General features: G+C 55.2%; 1 protein-coding gene across 6 annotated transcripts in view; it reads right to left on the bottom strand.

Annotated features, from left to right (window-relative positions):
* Nucleotides 1-24,415, bottom strand: part of ZFYVE28 (zinc finger FYVE-type containing 28) — a 47,958-nt gene that overhangs the window by 19,349 nt on the left and 4,194 nt on the right. For 3 of the 6 annotated variants that reach the window (XR_004679324.1, XM_035005447.1, XM_035005448.1), the window contains exons 4-6: nucleotides 23,034-23,123; nucleotides 13,480-13,581; nucleotides 6,159-7,373 (exon numbers count right to left, since the gene is read on the bottom strand). Coding sequence is in view for 5 of the 6 variants with exons in the window: in XM_035005447.1 (XP_034861338.1) it covers nucleotides 6,159-7,373; nucleotides 13,480-13,581; nucleotides 23,034-23,123 (1,407 nt within the window). In the remaining variant the exon portion in view is untranslated. Of the gene's footprint in view, nucleotides 1-4,048; nucleotides 4,115-6,158; nucleotides 7,374-13,479; nucleotides 13,582-19,400; nucleotides 19,489-20,483; nucleotides 21,319-23,033; nucleotides 23,124-24,415 lie in introns of those variants that run through there. The other 3 variants (XM_035005450.1, XM_035005449.1, XM_035005451.1) reach the window with 3 other exon arrangements.

Raw genomic sequence — 24,415 nt, 5'->3', positions numbered from 1 at the left:
CCCGCCCCACGCCTCTGGGGAAGGTTTCCACGTGATGGAGGCCTCGCCAGCCACCACACGCTTCTGGAGGAAGCTCTGTCTGTGCAGCCACGTGTTGCCCTCCCCTGGGCTGGCCACGGAGGGGGCCGAGGTCCGCAGGGTCTCAGACAGAGACCTCAAACAGTTCCCTCCGTCTGGGGAGGAGGGTCCATGGGGCCCAGGGGCCCTGGAGCTGGCTCCTCTCTGCAGCCATACTGCTGGGGGATGGACCCGGGCATCCCAGGGCCCCGGCACCCCTGAGCCTGGGTTCCAACCCCGGCAGTGGGCAGAGGGGCTCGGGGGGACCCCGACGGGGCAGCACCACACAGGAAGGCAAGGGATCCGCTGGAAAAGGAGCCGGGCCAGAACCAAGCTCAGTCAGCGGTGGCGCCGGAGGCTGGAGTCGTCCAGAGTCTGTCAGCTTGGGCCCGAGTCCCACCACAGTGCTCCAGGTCACCCTGCCCGGGGGTCACACTACCCGTGCGGAGTGGTGAATGAGGCCTGGAAACAGTGAAATCCGGGGATGCAACGGGGAGGTAAAGTCAAGACTGGTAACAGCAAGATGGCAAGGGGCCGTGAGTAACAATCCTGAGCCACGGCATGAGTAATGACGGGTGAGGAACGGCGAGTAACGAAGACAAGTAACAAGGAGGAAGATGCAGAGTAACAAGAAGGAACAATGTTCTGTGGCCTCAGCTCCTCCCCCGGAAGCCACCTGAGCAGGCGACCCTTGTTAGCCCATTCTGCAGCTGACAAATGGAGGCTCGGGGAGGCTGAGGTCAAGCATCCAGCCGCAGGCGCCCTCCCTCCCCTGGACCCAGCCTCCCACGGCATCTGCAGGTGCGGGGGAACAGGCCCTCTATACCACTACCCGAACAGGTGAGGAATCACAACAGGTGAGCCTTGCTAGCAGTTTCCCCCTGCAAGGACGGTGCACTTGGTCAGAGCACACGTCACCTGTTCGGAGCAGAGGCTCAGAAGCCTGTGCCGGGGACAGCGCTTCCAGATTCTCACCATTTGACCCAAAACGACAGCCAGGGAGGCCCACCAACTGCATGAGGGAGAGGCAGGGGGGCCGCCAGCCAGACTCTCAAATGCAGCTGGGGAACTGAATACTGCAGAGCAGGCCTCCAGAGCAGGACAGGCAGCGAGGTGGCCCGAAGCCAGACTGGAGTGACCCTGCCTGTGCGTCAGGGTGGCCATCAGTCCCAACTGTCAGAGACAATCTCAGAAGGCAGAACCACCCAGACCTCCAAAACCGGGTCAGGGTCAGTGGTAAAACAAAGAAAGCCACGGCACATGAGCCCGATGCCCTGGCCTTGGGGAGAGGAGGGATGGAAAGTGCACAACCAACCAGAGGAAAAAAAGGAAAGCGAGAACCACAAGGTTTCTCTAGAATTTTCATAAACGTAATTACACAAAACAAAATGAAAGGCTTCTATAAATCAAAAGACACCAGGCGCCTGGGTGGCTCGTTGGTTAAGCGATTGCCTTCGGCTCAGGTCATGATCCTGGAGTCCCGGGATCGAGTCCCACATCGGGCTCCCTGCTCAGTGGGGAGTCTGCTTCTCCCTCTGACCCTCCCCACCTCATGCTTTCTCTCTCTCTCTCAAATAAATAAATAAAATCTTAAAAAAAAAAAAAAGACACCAACACATGGAATCAGGGGGCAAGGAGCACGTGGGGTAAATCTGTCCACAGCAGACGCACCAGACAGAAGGAACGCTTTCAAGTCAGTAAACAAGTCATGAAAACCCAGTCAGAAAACAGGCAGAAGACAGGAGTGGTCGCTTTGCACACGAAGGAAGAAGTACCCAGGGTACCAATCATCAGAGGAAAGCCAACTACAGCAACCAGGGCGTTGTGTTTTGCCTCTCAAGTCTCGGGGGGAGGGGGGCACCTTGCTATGATGAATTGATAAATGGGTGCATGTCTGGAGAGCAATCTGACCTTACGTGGCGGTAAGTGGCGCCTTTGCCATGGTGACCCAAGGATCCGCTCTAAAGACATAACCCCAGGGGCAGACACAGAACCCTAAGGGAGAGGGGCCACAGGCTAACCTAGCATGGAAAAACACACGGAAACGGGAAAATGTAGAATAAACTAGCTATGTCCTTATGTCCTTAGGATACAGTAGAATTCAATGGAAATAGTATTTTTTAAGCGCTTTACAGAGAAATGGTCATAATATGTAGTGAAAAAAATAAAACTGCTCAAAAGATTCGGGGTGATTTTTATTTCCTTCTGTTGTTCTTCTAACGTTTTCAGAGTTTCTATGATGAACGGGGACCACGTTTATAGTAAGAAAAAAAGAGCCCATGGTATTTTTTTTTTTTAAAGATTTTATTTATTTGACAGAGAGAGACACAGCGAGAGAGGGAACACAAGCAGGGGGAGTGGGAGAGGGAGAAGCAGGCTTCCCGCCGAGCAGGGAGCCCGATGCGGGGCTCGATCCCAGGACCCTGAGATCATGACCTGAGCCGAAGGCAGACGCTTAACGACTGAGCCACCCAGGCGCCCCAACCCCATGGTATTTTTTAAAGAAGGCAGCAGGATGGAAACACTCTGGTCAAATGTCCGTGGAAAGGACAAACAGATGTGAGGCAGGCCGAGCCTCCACGCTGTAGACAAGTGGCTTATTCAGGCTTTAAGAGCATGGAAGGTTCTGGAACAGTGAGGTAAGTCTAGACAGGGAACGACAATCTTTTTAAAAATGCTAACTTTCCCTTTAAAAAGATCCTAACTTTTCCTGAAAAGGCAGGAGAGAGGCCAGTAAAAAGAGCTGAAGGACGCATGGTTCTAGAACATTCTTTCCAGGACTCTTCAGGGGGCCATGTCTCAGCACCTGGCAACAGCACTGATGGAATTGGTCTGTGGTGCAGCGGGTTGAATGTAGGGCCTGGGGGAATGCCCCAGAGGGCGCCTCTCCAGCCCAGACCCTCCGGCCAGCCTGGCAGAGAGCCCAGTGCCCGGTCCTTCCACCTGGCTTCTGCTTGACCAGGAAAATCCACTCCCTGTGTCCTCGGGATGAGCAGACCTCTGTCACAGCTCCATGCGCTTCCTGCCTGGACCAGCTCTGTGTGGCGCGCAGAGGTGTGAGGCTGTGCCTGAGTGACCTCCTCGAGGGACCACGGGACCGGGAGCTCACGAGCCCAGCACCACACCCGCTGCTCACTCCTCCCGCCACCGCCGGTCCCCACTGCAGAGGCACCTGCGGGGGGCGGACAGGCAGGAGGCTGCAGGCCAGCCACCTCTCTGGGCGGTCTGAGCCGACGCAGACACCAGCCTCCCCATCTGCAGGCTGCCCCTGCACTCGAGCCCCGCGGTCTCCATCGTGAAGCCTCGAGACATCATGAGGACAGCAACACCCGACTTTCAGGAATCTCCCCGCTGGAATCGGGGTAAACGTTCCGCCTGTGTGAGGTTGGTCTTTTGTGACTGTCACCTCCAGCATTACTATTAGATCACGCTCCGTAAGGTCAGCTTGTGACGTGAGGGAATGGTGCTCCTGTCATATTTGCGGCTGGTGGACCACGGGCCCCATCTGCCGACACCCGGCTGACCTGATTCCGGCTGCCTCTGGCGCCAGGGGGAGGGGGGCACCGCTGTCCAAGGCCCTGGCCCAGACGCATGGCTGTCCTGATCACCAGCCACCTGCCACATTCTTCCCTCCTCAGGCCCTCTGCACCTTCTGGATAAAGCTTCCCGGGAAGATGGGACTGTCTCAAGGCCACGGTGGGGCTTCTCTTTCCTCTGCTCAGCTCAGCTTCAGCGTTTGAGCGAAGCTGGATGGGGCCCGGGAAGCCATCTTCATAACGCAAACGAGCGGTGTCCACCGTGGGAAATGTCAGGAAAGCAGGAGACAGAGTAGGTGTCCACCGGCTGGACCAGAAAAGGGGCGGGGGCAGGTCAAAAACTGAAAAATCCACATACCCTGTGGAAGAATTTCTGATGATTTCCTATCATCCTTGCAGAAAGATGATTCACTTACCAATAATCAACCCTGTGCGGCGGGCCCTGAGGAAGAAAGCTGTCCAGCGCGTTGTGACAATAATTCATTCCTCCGGACGTGGCTGCGCTTGCATCTCAAAAACAGCTTTATCGGAAAGAGGAGAAGACGTTTGCACCGTCTGTAACAGCCGAGTCCGGCACAGCCCCACGGCCAGCACAAGACCTGCCTGAGGGTGCGCTGGCTCAGCCACATGGGCTGGACGGGAAGGTGAGCCCGCCTCCAGAAGCTACGATGGCCAGGCCTCCCAGCTAGAAGGCCAGGAGAGCAGGGCGGACGAGAGTGTTTGCAGGGTGAGGCCCTGGGGGTGGGGGGGAGAATGCATGTGTGTACATCTTTGCTTTTATTTTTAAAATTGAAAGGCAAACTGTAAAAAACTTAAAAACTGTTACCTTTAGGAAGAGCAAGGTGAAGAGATAAACTTCTCTGCATACACTGTAGTTTATAGATTTGATGGGAACCAAGCGAATATTCGAGATAATTATACAATTAAATGTCAATGACCATCTCTACATATCTTGTGCTAAATGGGGTAAAATGACCTGCTGTAACACCGGGGGCTTAGTTGTGTGCTCGAAGGACAAAGGAGCCAGTTAACCAACGCTGGGGCCGCAACGAGCGCTGGCAAGGATGTAGAGAACGCGGGGCCCGGCGCATGACCGGCGGGAGCATGCACCGTGGAGGCTCCGGGAAACAGCTGACAGCCCCTCAAAAAGCTGCAGAGTCAGCGTATGACCCACCAAGTCTCCTCCTGCATCTACACCCAGAAGAAAGAAAACCTCTGACCACACAAGAGTGTGGACGCAATTCTGCAGAGCAGCATCATTCATGACAGCCGACGTACAAACAACACCCGCCCACCGGCGGATGAACAGACAGACCGTGTTCTGTCTGTCCAGCAGAATATCAGTCAGCCACAAAAAGGAAAGAAGTGCCACCGATGTTTGCCCCAACACTGACGAGCCTTGGAGACATCACGCTCAGGGAACGGAGACAGGCATCAAAGCTCACGTACCATGTGATTCTGTGCATGGAACTGTCCAGAAGAGGCAAATCCACGGAGACGGAGGGTAAGTTAGTGGTCGTCCGGGGCTCAGGGACCCCACACAGAGCTTCCTGGGGGACGTGGAACGGTGGCCCTGACACCCGTGGGGTCCTGGCCAGCCCCTGTCACACACTGCCGGAGGACCGTGGCCGCGGGGGCTGTGTCCGGCTTCCAGCCTGAACCCCCCCACCCCCGTCCTCCCACCTCCTGCCGGCAGACCCAGCAGGCAGCGCCCCAGGGAGAGGACCAGGGGTTGTGACAATTCAACAGTCGCGTGTGAGCCCAGCACCCCCTTCCCAATGCTGAGGATGTCGCAGGCACATGGCGGGCGTGGGGGCAACGCTCACTGAATGTGCTTCATCAGGATATGTCCAGGGTGTGGGGAGCAAGGGAAGGGAGAGCGGCCTTGAGTCAAAAGAGGTGTGCAGACGCCAGGGCCCTGCAGACCCATGCCCCCACCTCGGCCCCCCCTTCCTGGTCCCCTGCCTCTGGAGAAGAGCATAGGAGTGCCCCGGGGGAGGGCGGGGGGCGGAGAGAACAGAGTCCTGGGGGCACTGCCTGAGAACATACCCAGGGCGGCCCCAGGGTGGTCCCGGGATCCCAGCACGGCCCCCAGGGGCGCCACGTCCACTGCTGAGCATCCACACAGCTAACTGCAACCCCACGGGAGCTAAGCAGCCGCGTGGGTCAGGTGGGCGCTGGGCCAAGGCCACCACAGTGATCAAAGTGGAAAGCATGTTCAGGGGTGTCCGCTGCCCAGTCCCTGCCCCCACCCCGCCCCCAGACAGACATGGATCACCTGGGGCCAGGATGGGCCACGGTGGTGAAAGGGGGTGGGCAGAGGGCTTGGCACTGTGCCCACACCACCTGAGAGGTCCCTGTAACATCAGAAGGAGGGTGGGCAGGGACTCACTGGGGGACATTTCTCCGCTGGACTGGGCGACCAGGCTGATATATGCTGCCTAACTCCCCGTGGCGTAGGTGTCCCACACTGGCCACCTCCCCCCACCTCCACACCGAGAGCCCCGTGGGAATGAGCCCTGAATGCAAAGAGAGGAATCCAGGGCGGGCAGAGATGGCTCTTACCTGGAGCCCGACAGGCGCTGAGGCTCCTCCTCGGCCGCCTCTCCCTGCTGACTTTCCACCCTGGCCTTCGAGGGCTGCCCCTTGTCCTGCGGCCCAGCCATGCCATTGTCCGCTCCAGGTGACCCGTCTGCGGTGTCCAGCTGAGGCCCCGAGGTGTGTGTCAGGCACTTGGAAGTGGGGGCGTCCTCTGAGGGCAGTGCCTCCAGCACAGGCCGGGCCTCCTCCTGTCTCTGGGCTGGGCCCTTGGCGGAGCCGAGCTCAGAGGTGCTGATGACGCTTCCCCGGCCGCACTTGTCCCGCAGACTCTGGGCGGCGGCGTCCTCCCTGCCGCCCCCACAGCCCCCGCAGCATACGCAGGAGTTAAGGAGGCAGCTGGTGGCCGCGGTGCTGAGTTTGTGGGAGCCACCGTCTGTCCCCTCGGCTGCAGGCTCCGACGGGGAGACACCGTCCCTGGAGGCTTCCGTGGCAGAGACGGCAGAGCCCACGGCGGGCGTTGACTTGGGGTTGAAGATGACGGTGGCTGAGAGCTTCATGCCCCCGGTCCGGTGGGCGATCATCTCGGCCGTCTCCGCGGCGTCCACGCCCCCCTCCCAGCCGTCCAGGTGCGGCTGCCCATCCAGGCAGCTGCAGGAGTTGGGGCCCAGCGCCCACATCTTGTCGTGAGGGACGTCATTGTTATTGCTCAGGTCCCCCTCCTCCGCCTCTCCGCGCCCCCCGCCCTGCCCTCTCTCCTGGGGGTCAGCACTGGTGCTGCCCGCCCACCCGGACGAGCCGCCCGGGGCCTCTGCGGCCCCCTCCACGTCATCCATGAAGAACACCCTTCCTTCCTCCTCGTCGCTGCCCGGCCGCAGCCGTGCACTGCCTGGGGACGCCTCCCCATGGGGGCTGCCCTCCACCCCTGGCCGGCGTGCTGGGGACTGGCAGGCACTGGGCGGGGAGAGGAGGGATGACATCTCGTCCCCCGCCCTGTGGACCATGCGGTTGAGCTGCTCCAGCTCCTGGTCGTCGTACTGCATGGAGCAAGCCAGCTCCGCCTCCGGGTTCTTGGCCTTGGTTGAGAGCAGCTCCTCGGCGGGAAGGGGTGAGGGGAAGGCCGGTGCCAGGGCTGGGGGCACCTGGGTGTCTGCACGGATGGGGAACTCCACGTCTTGGGAAATGCAGAGGTTCCTTTCCAGCGTGTGAAGCTCGTCCTCGGTCAGGGTCTGCAGCAAATCCCTACAAGGGTCAAGACAAAAACCACGGGTGAGGGTCCCAAAGGCCACACCAGCCCCCTGGCCGAGAGCGGACGGACACAGCGTGCTTGGCAGCTGCATCCGCAGGGAAGCAACAAGGTGTCTGTGGGGATCCTCCCGAGCCACAGGTCGGACGGCGGCCACGGGGACGGATGACTGCCTTCCTGCGATGGTTTCTTTCTCAAAAGTGAGGCTCTCACAACTCTTGCGGAAAACAAGAAGGCCCTGGTTCTTAGGGACGCGATCATCGTGTTAAGAAAACCTTCTAGGAGTAAAAACAAAATGTTGGTTCACATACAGGCTCTCACTCCACACATGTTCTCGAGCGCCCTTTCTGGGCCAGATGGAGAGACGTGCAGGCACAGCTCAGGCCCGTCATGCCCTTGGGGCTACGTTGGAAGATGCAGGTAATAAACACCGTTTCTGTGAATGATGACTTCATCACAACAGCAACTACAACAAAAGAAAATGCCTACGGGCAGGAGGGCACATGAACACACCTGACGTAGTCTGGGGAGGCTTCCTAGAGGAAGGGGCACTGAACCAGTGACCTGAAGGGAGTTAATGTGGCAACGCCTGGGATGCGTCTAGAGCAGCTCTACGCGGATGCGCCTTGCTCTCTGCCAGTGTAGGTCTGAGTCCAGATTAAAGACTCCCGTGCAGTCTTGGAAACGCATGGAAAAGTGTACTTCCCGGAAACGCGCAGCCTGTGACTCTTCATAAACTGAGCACGCCCACGCGGACAGCACCCAGATCCAACGGCGGGCGGTGAACCAGGCTCGCAGGCCCTCACGTGCCTCCCTGCTCACTCCCTGCCACCCCCACCACCCTGACTTCCAAAGACTGAGGTGGTCTTGCCTCTTGTCACTCCCTGCGTAAATGGGAATGTGCTGTCCACACTCTCTAGAGGCAGATTTTGTTTGGCAATATCATATTTGTATAGAGCCGCCAGGGGAAACGCAGGATGGCCAGTTGAATTTGAGTTTCAGATAAACAACAAATACTTCTTAAGCATATGAATATTTTTTAGAATAAGAATGTCCCAAATGAGGAGCATGTGGAACATTCTTGCACTAAGAAAGTGCAAGATAAACTCACTGTTTATCTGAAATTCAAATTCGGAGGGTTCTGCTGGTTTTGTCTTGCTGGATCCGACAACCCTACTTGGTGATGGTTGTCGATGGTCCAGTCTCGTGGGTAAGAATCTGCTCCACACTTGTTGGGCTCTGGCTGCCCACCCTCTTGGAGCGCCTCCCAGGGGGACACACCTGCACCTTGCTGCGGGGCTCACACTGTGCACCCGGGACATTCCCTTGCGGCTCTCAGGCCTGGTCGCTGGCACCCCCAGGCACTCCTGCCGTTTTTCACTTTAAACTGCTCAGCCTGCTGAATGATGGAGTGCGCACTGGCGTGCACGCTTGGCAGCCCTTCGATGTACCCTCTGTGAGGCCTTTTCAGGTCTTCTGCCCATTTTTAGTTGGGTAATCACTCTTGTTCTTACAGATCGACAGGAGTTCTTTATGTTTTGGATTTGAGTTCTTTGATGGATCTGTTCCCCAACTCTGGGGCTTTCTTTCTTTTTTAAAAAGATTTTATTTATTTATTTGACAGAAACACAGCGAGAGAGGGAACACAAGCAGGGGAAGTGGGAGAGGGAGAAGCAGGCTTCCCGCAGAGCAGGGAGCCCGACATGGGGCTCGATTTCAGTACCCTGAGATCATGACCTGAGCCGAAGGCAGACGCTTAACGACTGAGCCACCCAGGCACCCCCTTTTTTTTCTGTCCTATTTAAGCAATCTGCCTACTCCAAGGTTACAAAGATGTTCCTGCTGCTTTCCTCGGCAATCTTCATTGTTTTACTTTCCACGTGTGTATCTGTGATCTATCCGGAGTTGATTCTTGTGTATGATTATGATAAAGATCCAGACCCGTTTTTCCTCACATGGATATTTGCTGACTCGGCCCATTTATTGGAAAACAGCAACCATCCCCACTGCTCTGCTATGTCTCCTTTGTCATAAATCAGGGGGGTGCGGACGTGTTGGTCTCTTTCTAGGCTCTGTCCTGTTGACGGGGTCGGAAGCCGCTCCCTGCCCAGCAGCGCTGTCGGCTTTGCTGCAGCAGAAATGCACACGTATTCACAAGCGTGGTCACACCAGCATCATTTGGAAAGAACCAAAGCCCAGCATGGGTAGAGTGGGTAAATAATGTTCTTTTTCTCCAGGGATCTTCTTCTTTTTGGCTAGTTTAGGTCCCTTGCATTTCCACATGAATTTGATAATTAGTTTGTCAGTTTCTACCAAAAGAGACAAAAACCTCCTGAGATTCTGAGACTGCGCAGAATTCATAGATTGATTTGAGGATAATGGACATGTCTGCAATGTTAAGTTCTTCACTCCTTGAATATGGAATCACTCTCTCTCTACATCTTTAACATTTCATGCCAGTAATGTTTCCTAACTTTCAGTGGCGGCCTTAGACAACTGCAGATTTATGCTTAAGCAGCTGATACTTACTGACATTACTGCAGACGATATTTAAATTTTTTATTGTGATAGAACTACTATGACATGGAATTTACCATCTTAACCATTTTAAGTGACAATTCAGTGGCACTAAATACATTCACATCCTAGCGCCACCACCCCCACCATCCGCTCCTAGAACACATTCATCTTGTAAACCTGCAACTCTGTCCCCATAAACACTACCAGCACACTTCACCCCCAGCCCCCCCGCCCGACACCCACGCCCGCTCTCTGTCTCCATGATTCTGACTAGTCCAGGTCCCTCCTATAATTGGAATCACACATAGTTTGTCTTTTCGTGGCCGCTTAGTTCACCAAGCACGTCCTCCGGGTTCATCCGTGTGGTGGCTGGTGTCGGGACTGCTTTCCTTTTTATGCCAGATAACATTCCCTTGTGTGATGGACTACATTTCACTTCTCCACTCATCCATCAGTGGACACTTGGCTTGCTCCCACACCTTAGCTACCGTGAATAATGCTTCTTGGACACGGCTGTCCACACGTCTCTCTGAGACACTACTTTCAGCTCTTTGGGGAATATACCCAGATGTGGAATTGCTGGGTCATCTCACAATTCTATTTTTCATTTTTTGAGGGACCTCCACAGTGTTTTCCCACAGCGGCACTACCATTTTGCACTCCCACCAACGGGGCACAGGATTCTAATTTCTCCACATTCTTGCCAACACATAGTATTTGTTGTTATTTGTTGTTGTTGTTGTTGTTATTTGTTATTTGTCTTCCTCCCATCCTACCAGGTGGGAGGAAGAATTACATTGTGGTTTTGATCTGCGTGTCTCTGACAGTTAATGATGTTGAGCATCTTTTAATGTGCTTGTTGGCCATTCATACATCTTCTTCGGAGAAATGTCTTTTCAAATCCTTTGCCCTTTGGAATCGGGTTGTTTGGTTTTTCTTGGTGAGTTTTAGGAGTTCTCTATAGCTTCTGGGTATCGATCCCTTATCAGGTATAAGATGTGAGAATATTTTCTCCAACCTGTGGGCTGCCTCTTTACTCTGTTGAGAGTGTCTCGTGACGCACAAAATTTTAAAACTTTCAAGTCCAATTTGTCTATTTTTTCTTTTGTCGCCTGTGTCTTTGGTGTCCGGTCCAAGAAATCATTTCCAAAACACGACATGGTAGAGCACTTGTCCAACGTGGTCTTGTAAGAGTTTTATTGTCTCAGGTCTCACATTTCTGTCCTGGGTCCACTTTGAGTTAATTTTTGTGTACAATGGGACAGAAGGATTCAACTTCATGTGTGTGTGTGCATGCATCTCTCTCTCATCAGATTAAGGAAATCCCCATTGATATTTTCATCATAAAATAGGTATTGAATTTTTCAAATTCTCACACTGTAATTTCAAAGTGATTTGGTTCTCCTTCCTCTTTTAAAAAATTTTTGTAGCAAAACGTTGATTTTATTTTCAAATGTTAACGATGCCACGTGTAATCTGAACTCCACAAGACATGGTGATGATCGTTCTGCACAATGCACACTTATTCACGTCCACCCACACAGACTTCTGCAGTCTCTCCTGCATTTCCACATTTGTATCTGGGCGTTTGCCTTTGCCTGAAGAACTCCAATTAACTCTTCTCTGTGGGCAGGCTGCTGCTGTATCCCTTCAGCCTCTGCTTTTCAGTAACTCACCATTTCGCCTTCATGGTGGACAGATGTTTTCTTCCAGCACTTGAAATAACATCATTCCATTGCCTTCAGGCTCCCATTGTTTGTTTGTTTCTCAGGAGACAGCTGTCAATTTTACGTTCTTTTCCCAGAAATATGTCCTTTTTCTCTGGCTGTGTTTAAGATTTTTTTCCTCTGTTTTCAACAATTTTACTATGATATACCCAAGTATGCTTGTATTTATCTTCCTTGTAGTTCTTGAGCCTCCTGGGTCTGCGGGCAGAGATTTCTCTTCAGTTTTGGAAAATTCCTTCCTTCCTTTTTTTTTTAAGATTTTATTTTTTTAAGTGATCTCTACACCCAGCGTGAGGCTCAAACTCACAGCCCTGAGATCAAGAGTCGCATGCCCCACTGCCCCGACTGAGCCAGCAGGTGCCCTTCTTCCTTCCTCTGATTCCAATCACGTACATCAGACTTCAAAGCATGTCGCACCTGTCTCTGATGCTCTGGACCGCTCCCCCGCCCACATCCCAGCGCCCAGTGCCCCCCCCATCCCCATGCACTGGCCCTTCCCCCACAAGGCACCCCGTCTGTGCCCAGCCCCCTGCTCTTCCATCCACCATCTCTCCTCATTCATCATCAGACGACCAGGGAGGGCAGCAGCCTCTAGGTCCAGGGTCGCAGTTTGCCCGGAATGCCCACAGCTGGGCCTGGGTGCGAGGCAAGCAGCTGCAGCTATCTCTCGGATGAGCCATGGTCTGGACCAAGCACCCGTCACAGGACCCAGGCTGTGCCTTGCCCGCCCCCAGAGCCAGTGACTCTCCAAGGACCACCCTGCTGGGCACTGTCTGCTGTCTGGATTCACAGCACTTGGGCTCCTCATGGGGCCAAGGGCAGCTTGGAGCAGGGGACTCTCCAGCTCTCTGCAAGAACTGGCACCAGGAAAGGAAAGCCGGCCCTGGGCTGCCCTGGGCTGGGCAGTCCTGCTGGACCCAGGAAGTCCATGCAAGAGTCCACGGGGTCATCAGCTCCACCAAAGGCATGGAAGGGAGCTTCCAGAAACCAGAGCCACGGTAAGAAAGACCTCTGAGTCCGAGGCCACGGGGCCAGGGAGGAGCTCGGAGGACCAGGGCCCACAGCCTCCTGCTGTGGAATCCGTCCAGGAGGCCACAGCTGGGCGCTTTCAGCTCCGAGGGGCCACCCCCGGAAGGGCTCCAGGCCACTGGGAAATGAGGGTTTGTGGGGAGGCACAAGATGGAGGGGGCTGGCTTGAGGCCTGTTGCTGCTAAAAGCTGAGGGGAACCCCTTAGAGCAGAGGACAGTCACCCAGACCAGGCACCACCAAGCCCACAGGGCAGCACACAGGGGGCTGAGGACACCAATGCCACGTGGAACCCCGGGGAGCCAGGACAAGCCACAGCATGGGAGGGGCACTGGTGCTCAAGGGAGCTGGGCCCTTCGCCCCTACGCTGGGGGGAGCACTCACGAAAGCCCCTTAGCAAGCACCCACCCCCGCCTGGGCCCCAGCCACAGCCCTGCGGCTTCCCTCCCGGCTGACAGCCCTCCCCTGCAGGCTGTGTGGCCCTGGGGGCACCTACATCACCCCGTTTCCCAGCCTCTCCCGCTCGCGCAGAGGGCCCTCGACCATAGCGGCTGCGGTCATGTGACCGACAGTTTAAACCCATGGTCACTGTGTCACCGGCCAAGAACAAAGAGCTGGGTTCTGTGGGGAGACAAGGGTGTGGGGCTTACACGGGGGCTCTAGACATTATAAACCAGTAACTAAAGACAAAGACCAAGGTTGCAGCACCTCTGACGTGAGCAGAGAGGACTGGGAAGAGCCCCACCCGTCCTCACAGAAAGGAGGGCTGGGGGCCAACAGGGACTGCAGCACCCCCTTTCCTCCCCTCCCCCACGGCCCCTCCCCCACCTTATTTTCCGCAGCAAGGTGTGGAAGGGTCGGAATAGCTCAGACATGTCTTCTGCCTTGCGGTCCAAGTTCAGGGGTCCGTCTGCGTAGACCACGAGGCCACTGCATTCAAGACAAAAGCCAGGATGGTGTGAGGCCCTGTAGCCCCCTGGGGCGAGCCCAGACCACAGCCAGGGACTCAGACCACACACACTTCGCCTTTTGTGATTGAATCTTAAATATGTTTAGAAAAAAGCACTGAAAATTACTCAGACTTTATCATCTTCTGAAGCTGATAGCTGTTGTTCATTTGAGGGATCATAAAATAATCATAAAAATATATCTGTTCACATCACTGCTGCAATCAGATAAATCAGCATCAAGATTTGTTACTAAAACTACCTCCTTGAAAACGGGAACTTTGGATTTGTGTTTAAATTTAATACACATGCAGAGGCTTATGAGAATTAGAGGTGTACCATCTACTGCAGACGTGACGGAGAACTGGGAAGTGAGAGCCGGCGGCCCCTGCCACCCACCCATTCACCCACGGCCCCGCGCCAATGCACGCAGATGCTGAGCCTCCGGGGCTGAGCCCTGGCGGGGGTCCCAGGAGGGCTGGAGGAGCATCTCAGGGACCCTTGGCGCAAACAGGGGGGACTTCTCACAAACCTGGCCTACAGGCTGCCTTCCCAACCTCCCACGGGACTCCCAGGCTCGGACCTCCCTCACCCGCCTCCACACTCTGAAGCTCAGGGGCTGCCCTGAGTGAGTCCTTCCAACTCACTGACCACAGCCTCTCCTGCCTCCCGGACCCACAGCACGCTGTGACAAGCCAGTCCCAGCACCCCCGCCCTGCTCATCCGGAACCCTGGGAGGCCCCCACAGTGAGCTGTGTGCTTCGTGGCTCCCCCACCCCCTGACCTTTGCCTAGCCTGTCCCCAAGCCTCCTTTCCCTCCTAGAGGTCTGACTCATGCTCCATCACCCATCAAAACTGGAAACAGCCTCGTCACCCCCAGGCAGGACGGACCCTCTCTCTCCTGACCCATGGCTGGCACACCATCTGGCTCTGCTCAAATGCCCTTCCACGGGGTCCCCATTCCACAGGCAGCACCTCATTCATTCCCTGTGGCAATCTCACCTGCACAGTCCTGCCCAGCTCCAAGCATGCCCCACCATCCTGTCCAGACCTGCTTCTCCAAGAGCTGGCCCATCTCTGGAGGACCCTTCTGTGGGACCAGACAGCTCATATCAAGGTGCCCAGGGAATGAACCCCCCCACACACACACACAACGCCTGCTCCTTGCTTCCTCGTCAGAGAATGGGGGAGGGACTTGTGGATTTGTTTGCATAAATGGAGAAGGGTCCCCATGTCTCTCTCTGCAAATGAACAGAATCTCATGTCTGCACTGGGATCGGGTCATCACTATCCAACATGGAGTCCTCATTAGCTCAGGAATGCGTCCAGGGCAGGGAGAAAAACTGGTAAAACTGAATGGACTGTTTTCCCTTTAAAAGGTTAGATTCCATGTGCACAAAGAAAGATTCAAAAGTCACAGGAAAAACATGGGCTGTGCTACCTCCTGGGGCAGAGGGTCAGGGCTGCATGGGAATGGGATAGATGGCAGAGGACACCCCGGCCAGCCTTCCATTCCTTCCAGTCTGTTTTATGGGTCTGACACGAGCTGACAGTTCTGGTTAAATTAACAGTGTTCGGGGGACAACTTCCCAAGATAGAACCTTAATTTCATGGGTAAATCAGTGGTCTCGGCCCAAAGGCCGTGAAAAGGAGCTCTGCCCAGGCTTCCTGGCAATGTTGTCCTTCAGAAAGCAGCGAAGGGGGCAGGGAGGGAGCCCAACTCCTCTCCTGGGTCCCAAGGAGGACACTGGCTACCCCATCAGTGCCATGAGAACCAGGCCCGGGGCTGACCGCGCCTGGTCTGGAGCCTCAGAAACAAACCCATTACTTAGGAGGGCGCCCAGAACGGGCACCACGCCAGGCCACACTACTCCTGTCACTGCCAAGGAGGGGCAAAGCAGCCCCTGGGCTGAGCCTGGCAGAGGTGGAGGGAGAAGGGGCCCGCTGGGCTCACATGGGGTCGGGGTTGGGGGGCAGGCTCAGGTGGGCACGGGGCAGATGCCCAGCATGAGAGGAAAACTGAGCCCCCACTCCCATTCTTCAAGTCACCTTTTCACTGTCTTCATAATGTCCTTTGATGCACAAACATTTTTAATTTTGATGAAGTTCAATTTACCTATTTTTTCATTTGTCACTCATGCTTTTTGTGCCAAATCTAAGAATCTACTGCCAAGCCAGGAAATGTGAAGATTTACCTTCTGTATTAGTCAGAGTTCTCCAGAGAAACAGAACCAATAGGGGGGTGTGTGTGTGTGTGTGTGCGTGTGTGTGTGTGTGTGTGTAGGTGTGTAGGGAGGGGGTAGAGTTTGGTTGGTTGGTTTTTGTTTTTGTTTTTTGGAGAGTTATTTTAAGGAACTGGTTCACACAACTGTGGATGGCGGCCACGTCCAAACTCTGCAGAGTGGGAGGGCAGGCTAGAGACCTAGAGACTCAGGGAAGAGTTGATGCTGCAGCTTAAGTCTGACAACAGTCTGGAAGTAGAACTCCCTCTCACTTGGGGAACTCTGTTTTCTCTTAAGGCTTTCAACTGATTGGGTGAGGCCCACCCACATTATGAAGTGTAAGCTACATTACTCAAGATCAAGATTTTTTTTTTTTTTAAAGATTTTTAATTTATTTTTATTTGAGAGAGAGAGAATGAGAGACAGAGAGCATGAGAGGGAGGAGGGTCAGAGGGAGAAGCAGACTCCCTGCCGCGCAGGGAGCCCGATGCGGGACTCGATCCCGGGACTCCAGGATCATGACCTGAGCCGAAGGCAGTTGCTTAACCAACTGAGCCACCCAGGCGCCCTACTCAAGATCAAGATTTAAATGTTAATCTCATTTTTAAAATAGCTTAGAGCAACATCCAAACTGGGGTTTGACCAAATATCCGGGTACTGTGGCCTAGGCTAGTGGACACATCACAGGGCCCAATTCTGTTCTTCTGTGTATGGCTATCCAGTTGTCCCAGCATCACTTGTTGAAGAGACTAACTTCCTCATTGAATGGTCTTGGCCCCCTTATCAAAAATCAGTTGGCTATAGATATTTGACTTATTTCTGTTGTCTTGATTTTTTCCTGTCAGTCTATCCTTATGACAGTACCACACTTTTGATTATCATAACTTTGTATTAAGTTCAGAAATCAAGACATACGAGTTCTCCAACTTTGTTTTTCTTTTTCAATATTGTTTGGGCTATTCAAGGCCCATTGTGGTTCCATATGAATTTGAGGATCTTTTCCATTTCTGCAAAAAAAAGAAAAGGCCAAGGTAGTTTTATAGGAAATGTATGGAATCTTTATATAACTTTGGGGAGTAGCGCCATCTTAACTATAGTAAGCCTTCCAATCCATGAACATGGGCTATCTTTTCATTTAATTGGGTCTTTAATTGTTTTCAGGAGTGTTTTATAGTTTTCAGTGTACATGTTTTCCACTTCCTTGGTTAAATTTACTCCCAGGTACTTTTTTCTTTTGGATGTTATTGGAAATCTCTTCTTTAAAATAATATTTAATTACATACGATGGAATATTATTCAGTCTTAAAAAAAAAGGAATGAAGTTCCTACATGCCATATGGATGAACCATGAAAACATGATGCTCAGTGAAATAACCCAGGCACAAAAGGACAAATATTGTATGATTCAATTTATATGAGGTCCCTAGAGGAGTCAAACTCATAGAGAAAAAGTAGACTAGAGGGTACCAGGGATGGAGGGAGGGAGCGGGGAGTTGGTGTTGTCATGGGAAAATTCTGGAGATGGTGGTGGTGGTGGTGAATGTGAATGTGTTTAACACATTGTGTTAAACAATGTGAATGTGTTTAACGCCACTGATGTACATTCAAAAAGGGTGAAAGTGGTCAATTTTGTGTTATGTCTATTTTACCACACAAAAAAAGTTAACATTTATTGCTTTGATTCTGTTTACAAAAGTTATAGCTATCATGTTAAGAAGTCTTGTTAAGTAGGGCGCCTGGGTGGCTCAGTCGTTAAGCATCTGCCTTCGGCTCAGGTCATGATCCCAGAGTCCTGGGATGGAGTCCCACATCGGGCTCCCTGCTCGGCGGGAAGCCTGCTTCTCCCTCTCCCACTCCCCCTGCTTGTGTTCCTGCTCTCGCTGTCTCTCTCTCTGTCAAATAAATAAATAAAATCTTTAAAAAAAAAAAAAAAAAGAAGTCTTGTTAAGTAGAGACATAGTGTTTAGTATAATTTTTTGTAGTCAACACACTGGGAATGTTTTTCCATGGCTTTGGGGATTTTTCACCAATGTTATCTAAATGGCTGGAGTATTGTTTTTAAATAATCCCTTAATTTTGGATATCCACACCCTCAGATTTTCATGATTAAAAATAAACTTCTAAAACTCTTTTTAAACACAGATTGTGCCCTGTCAGATCAATGCAACCAAATTCTGCAAAAGTAGTGCCACCACCTGCCAAGCACTAAGTACATGAGGGAAAACAGTCCGTGAACACTCCTCACGGTAGCGCTTCCAGGCTTGTGGGGAGATGCGAATGTAACACAAATCCCCTTTATACGAAATATCACAAAGGCAAATCTACAGACACAGAAACAGATCTGTGGTTTCCTAGAGCTGGAGAGGTGGGAGTGGAGGGGGTGGAGGTGACAGCTAAGGGGAGGGGTATCCTTTTGGGGGGATGAAAATGTTCTGAAATTAATGGTGATGGCTGAACAACTCTGTAAATTTACTGAAAACCACTGAATTGTACGCTAGAAGTGGGTGAGTGGTGTGGTGTGTGCATTATATCTAAATAACGTATTTTAAAAATAAACAGTCCAGAGTACACATGCGACCTTGCTAGAGGTAAGCACCTATAGGAGAAGGGCTGCAGGTAAGGCAGGTTGTGTGGAGACTGGGAAGGGGCTGGACAGGGGGCTGTCTCTGGTGGGGAAGCAGGTGGGCAAGGAAACAAAGGGAGGCCAGAGACCTCCCCCCCAAATGGGGCAGCAGCTTCTGGAAAATTCTGGTGGTAGGACTGCAGGGTGGGAGGTGGTGGGAGGCGGTGGAACGATGAGAGAGGGGAAGGGATGGGGCTGCTGGGGGAGGTGGGGAGGAAAAGGGGAGTGAAGGGAGGAGAGAGGAGAGGAGAAAGGAGGGGAGGGGGGGCAGAGGGGAGACAGAGGAGGGGTGGGAGGAGCAGAGCTGGCCCCGCTGGGGGAGGGGGAGGGAGGACAGGAGTGGGTTGCAGCTGGAGCGGGAGCAGGGCCTGGGGTCTCAGTGGTTCTGGGCAGGTCAGCCTGGGATGCAGCTCCAGGAGGAGGGTGTCCCTCTCACTGTGTGTGGGGGGGGGGGGGGGGACAGGTGTAGAGGTTGAAGCAGAGGCCAGGGCTGGACCAACAGCAGAAAGGGGGTAGTGAAGGGAGACTTCCAGGCAGGCCCAAGTAACCAGGTCCACCCCGATGGGGCCACTCACTGGGCGCTGCCTCTGGAGATTCTGTTAATGTCTTCATTCACTTATATCTTAATGTCTTAAGATAAATCCCCAAAAGTGAACCAGTTTGTCACATTCAGAACCTTGTGGAGACTCAGTTTCCCCCAGGACATGTGTCCCCAGCGTCCCCACCCCCAGCGGGGACGTGATGCTAAGTCAGGGGGACCAGGACCAGGGGCGCAGGGGAAGCGTGGGTGGTGGGGCCCAGGGCCCAGGGCCGGCATCCGAGCTGGCTGGTGTGGAGAAGACAAACCCCTCTCCAGCCCCGTGGACACCCTGCACTGGTCCGACTGGCCTCCTAAACCTCCAGACCCCCCCCACGGCCCTCCCCCCATCCCTGCCAATCTCTCAGGGCTCGGCTTACCACCTCTGCCTCAGGCAGGCCTCCCCAGGGCCACAGAACCCAGTGGTCATCAGGCAGGGGCAGGGCTGGGTCGTGCCCCCTCTGGCCGCTTAGCGCCTGTCTCCTCATCTGTGATGGGGCCAGAGATGCCATGCCACCTCAGAGGGTGTGTTGTTCCTGGAATAGCTCAGAGCAGGGCGTGTGGGAAGGGGCTGGAGCTCCTGAAGCCAGGGGGAGGGCCTGGAGCAGTAGAGAGGCTTCACCCCCAGACCCCTCTGTTCTCAGTGCTCCCTGAGTATCACCTGGAGTCCCAGGAACACACATCACAGATGTGACCCAGGAAGCCTGCTGTTCCAAGAGTTGGCCTCAGTGCCACACAGGTCCCATGGCCCGCCCCTTCTCCCTCCAGCCGAAGGTGCTGCCTCCGCCCCTTTGCCTGCCCGGCCCCCACCCCAGCTTCCAGAGTTTGCTCCAGCACTGGGGAGCCGCCCCTCATGCTCGCAGCTCTTGTCCTCTCTAGAGGGTTTCTGCCCCAAGGTCCTATCCTACCCCAGCAACCAGAACACTCCACGGCAACTGCTTTTCTCCTACCTGTGCACCTGCCCCGTGGGCGTCCCGGTACCCCTGGGGACAAGCACAGGGCCAGGTACACAGCAGGTGCTCAACACATGCTCGCTGGGCAGGTACAGGACCGAGCAAGTCCCGGCCCCACCTTGTGCAGCTGTGGCGCTGCCGTGGACAATGAGGGAGGAGGGGGGCTTCCGGCGCCGGGGGAAGTGACCCTGAAGGGGCAGCTCTGGCAACAGCTGCTCACCGCTCTACTCCTCCTTCCGAAGGATGGAGAATTCCAGTTACAGCCTCATGTGCCCTAGAGCCCGCACAGCCTGGCTCTGAGGGAGGGCTGCTGACGCTCTGAGGTGGACCTGGGGTGGCCATCGTGCAGCCGTCCTCCTGGCCCAGCCAAGCCCAGCACCTCTGCTCCCTAAATTCTGCATCAGCTCCTACTTCCTGGCGGGCCTCCCTGCACCTGCTCTCCCTTCACTCCAACTCCAAAACCTGCCTCACTTAGCTGTGACTCAGAGCCTTCCCTCCTGTCCTGGGGGATTCCAAGGGCACCCCACACGGTGCTGCCAGGAAGGGGGCACAGGGACAAAGGCCCAGCCCTTGGGGCCCTCACTCTCCCTCCCAGGACCAGGGGACAGAGAAGGAGCAGAAGTTCAGATGTCCACAGGGCAGCAGCAGTCTGCAAACAGGGCGCAGTGAATCAGGTCAGGGAGAAGTGGCCTCGGAGGGCTGCTTGGTGAGAGTGGGAAGGCCTGAGAGCACGGCCCATGACCACCGGGTCTGGGCCAGCGCCAACAGCTAGGCTGCTAAAGGCTGAACAAACTCGCTCAGCAGGCTCGCGTGTGAGAACCTGGACACCACGCACTCAGGCTGTCTGATGCCTCGTCTTTATTCTAAATGGGTTTTATTTTAAACTGACTGCGAGAGTCTGAGCACTTCCCTGAAGATTAGAACAGGTTCCGTCTAAGACAGCGCAAGTCCCTCGTGTCCCCGGACGAGCCTCCGAGGGGCCACGCGGCTCATCAGAGCACGCCGGTCAGTGTGCACCCACACCAGCATCCACGTGCACTGTAAGGCAGTTCCAAAGGAAAGCCAGCCTGGGAACCCCACCAGCGTGACGACATCCCTGCCGCGGCTCAGTGGTGGGGGGCGCTGGATCCTGAGCTTCAAGCACTCGCCAAGGAGTTTTAGAGAAGAAACACAGCCAGGCCAGGGTCTCAGGGCTTCCGGAAAAGCAGCCTGTGAACCGTGTGACGCAGAGGAAGGGGACAAAGCCCGCTCTGCTCACAAACCCGCGGCCCAGGCCCGTAGAAGCAAGGCCCCGGCTCAAAGCAGCGTTGTCTTCGACATGAGTGTGGCCGCAGAGAGCCGTTGCCTAGAAAGCAAACGATGTGACAAAATCGTGCGGCCCACTGAGGGCCCACTTTGGGCCAGGCCACCAGAGCTGGCCCTAAGGGACATCTGTCCTCTGCCTCCCTCAGCTTCAGGTGAAGGCAGATTCTAGCGATTAAGGCAATTGTAAAGTGTGGGCATTCTGGCGAGCTGGGACGCGCTCCTGCTTTCCCTGACGGGTAAACTCGGGGAGGAGACAGTCTCTCAGGGAAAAGGACAATGGAAGGAAGGGCTGGAGGCGCCAGGCCGGGGGTCCTGGCAGAGAGACCGCTGGGGAAGGTGGCTCTGAGGACACAGCCAGGCCAAGGAGAGCGGGGCGCAGCCGCCCTCATGCCCAGCCCGGGGGAAGCGGGGTGTGGGCAGAGGGCCGGCCCTTACTCTAGAGCGGTGCTCGGGCTTCCCTGAGGTCCCGGCCCCTCTTCCCAGCTCTCCGTCCCCCGAGCCTCTGCACTTTGGGTCTCTTTGCCATTTGACCTCCAGGGTCCCAGGGCAGCAGAAGGTGCTTCTGGCCCATCCAGGATGGGGTCTGCCCTGCTGGCTCCCGCATGCCTTCTGCATGAAGCTCGACCTGTCCCGCTCCCTGTGCTTGAGGGAAGCCCCTCCGGCCCAGAAGCTGGCCCCATCCTGCTGCACCGCCCCTGCCCCCCACCGCTCCCACCACTGCACCCCCATTTCCCAAGGAGGGGGTCCTGTGCCTGGACCAGTCCTGGCCTGTGTCCACCCCACACTCTCCCAGGCCGCTTCACTGACGACGGCATCTACAATTAGCGTCTGCCCCAAGGACCCTGGTACCGCTCTCTGCCCAGCTCCACACCTGCACACCAGCTGCCCGCTGGGCCCCGCCCCAGTGGCCAGCCCTACAGGCCTCTCCGCTGGGCTCGCTGTGGCCCATTCACCCTCCTCCTCCTCCCCCTGTGGCCACCCACCCCACCTCCCCTCACCTGGCAAGAGGCAAGGGCGTCCCTGTCTGGGAGTCAGGGTGTGGCTGAGCAACAGTGGACCTAGCCCAGAACACCCGGGCTCCGACCTCAGCCCCAAGAAGCTCTGAGCACTCAGCAGGTGACCGAGCACCTCCTGCCTTGGGGTACACAAGGCCTAACCCCACGTGCTGGCCGACACCTCTGAGCCCACAGGACCCCAGAGGCCTGAGCCTGAGCTCCGCTGCTCTCACGGCTCGCACTCCGCACCCAGCAGGAGAGGCTCTGCCTGGGCACGCCCCCACTGCCAGAACAGCTGCACCCCACCTGCTCTCCACCTGCTAGGTCTCATCTCAGCCCCCGCCAGCCTGTGAACGATTCAGGTAAGCCCCTCCCATCGCCCCCCGGGAGCCAGGGGCCTCCTCCCACAGCCCACGCTGGGCACTCTGCTCCTGCGTGTGCCCCACGTGGTTCCACATGGTGCATGGGGCGCTCCTCCCCTGGGCTGCGAGCATAGGTGACTGTCCATCTCACCTGTCCAGTTGGGTGTTGGGTGTCCAGCCATCTCGTACTATCTAGGGTGGGGGATCCCTCCCTCACCCTCAGAACACCTGGTGAGGGGCGACAGCAGGCCTGCTTGGTACCGTGTGGGTGGCCGAGCAGCCACCTGTTGGGGGTGTGAGTGCCAGCCATTAACACCCAGAGGGGCCCAGCACTGTCTTACTCCACAGTCCTGCTAGGCTTCTGCCCAATGGCTGTCCCGGGCGGGAGGAACACTCACCACACGATGGCCAACCTGGGGATGGTAAACATGAGGGCTGGTTCGTAGTCGTCAATCATGTCCTGGGTCAGGTACCCGAAGTCCAGGGCCCTGGCCGAGGGACAGAGAGCAAGAAGGGTGACTCCTGCCCACCTGCATCCACTGTGGCCCACTCCACCCTCACCTGCGTCTGTGCTCAGTAGATGGTCAGGAAGGTGACAGGGCCACACTCTGCTCCAGAAGGCCCGAGCAGAGGTGGCTGGTGCTTACCCTTCCCCCATCTTCCCACCTGCCCGATCCCATCTCTGGGACAGAAGGTGCAGGACGGAGGAAGGTGTGCTTGCTGAGGGGGGGCTCACGGGGCAGCGACGGTGTCCGGCAAATAAAACACAAAAGCTTATCCCGCCATGGGCTTACTTAGCCACAAAATTGAACCAGCTCAAGTGGCAAAATAAACGTGGAACAAAAACACTGCCCTGCACAATTTAACACTTTCCTGAGGAGCAAACGGCGCTCTCCTGGATTTAGTCTCACGCCCCAGGCAAACGCAAGCAGCTTTCTCTACACTCTGTGAGCTGGCGCTGCTCGAATCACATCACGATGGTTCCAAGTAAAACATATTTCCCGCCATCTTATTTTTTAGCAAACTGAAATGTCTTTCAACACATAAAGAGTGAATAACCTGCCTTTAATTATGAGGTGATATGAGGCAATTTCAAGACTTCCCTAATACCACAGCACTAGTCAAACAGAACAAACATTCTAGGCTAAATCTTAGTCCCCAAATCCACTCAAAAATCTGACTTTAATTACTGTCCAAGGCATGGCAAAAATACTGATGATTCACTCCACAAAACCTTGTTCAGGAGACCTCCAACCCAGCAAGGGCTCCATCCTAGCCTGTGGAGGTGAGAAAATGAGGAGTTGGGGAGAGGAGGATGGAGGTGAGGGGGTGAGGAGGTGTGGAGGTGAGGAGGGTGGGGAGGTGAAGGAGGTTAGGAGGGTGGGCAAGTATGGTGAGGAGGTAAAGAGGTGAGGAAGGCGTGGGGGTGTGGAGGTGAGGAGGTCAGGAAGGTGTGGAGGTGAGGAGGGTGAGGAGGTATAGACATCAAGAAGGCATAGAGATGAGGAAAATGTGGAGGTGAGGAGGTGTGAAGGTGCAGAAGGTGTGGAGGTGAGGAGAGTGAGGTGTGGAGATGAGGAGATGAGGAAGGTGTGGAGGTGAGGAAAGTGAGGAGGTATAGAGGTCAGGAAGGCATGGAGGTGAAAAAGGTGTGGAGGTGTGGAGGTGAGAAGATGAGGAAAGAATGGAGGTGAGGAGGGTGAGGAGGTACAGAGGTCAGGAAGGCATAGAGGTGTTGAGGTGAGGAGGTGTGGAAATGAGGTGAAGAAGGCATGGAGGT

The sequence above is a fragment of the Mirounga leonina genome, unplaced genomic scaffold, assembly GCF_011800145.1.
Source record: "Mirounga leonina isolate KUSES-001 unplaced genomic scaffold, KU_Mleo_1.0 Mir_129, whole genome shotgun sequence".
NCBI lineage: Eukaryota > Metazoa > Chordata > Mammalia > Carnivora > Phocidae > Mirounga > Mirounga leonina.
Note: the sequence above shows the minus strand (reverse complement) of the source record. Positions and strands in the feature narration are given on the sequence as shown.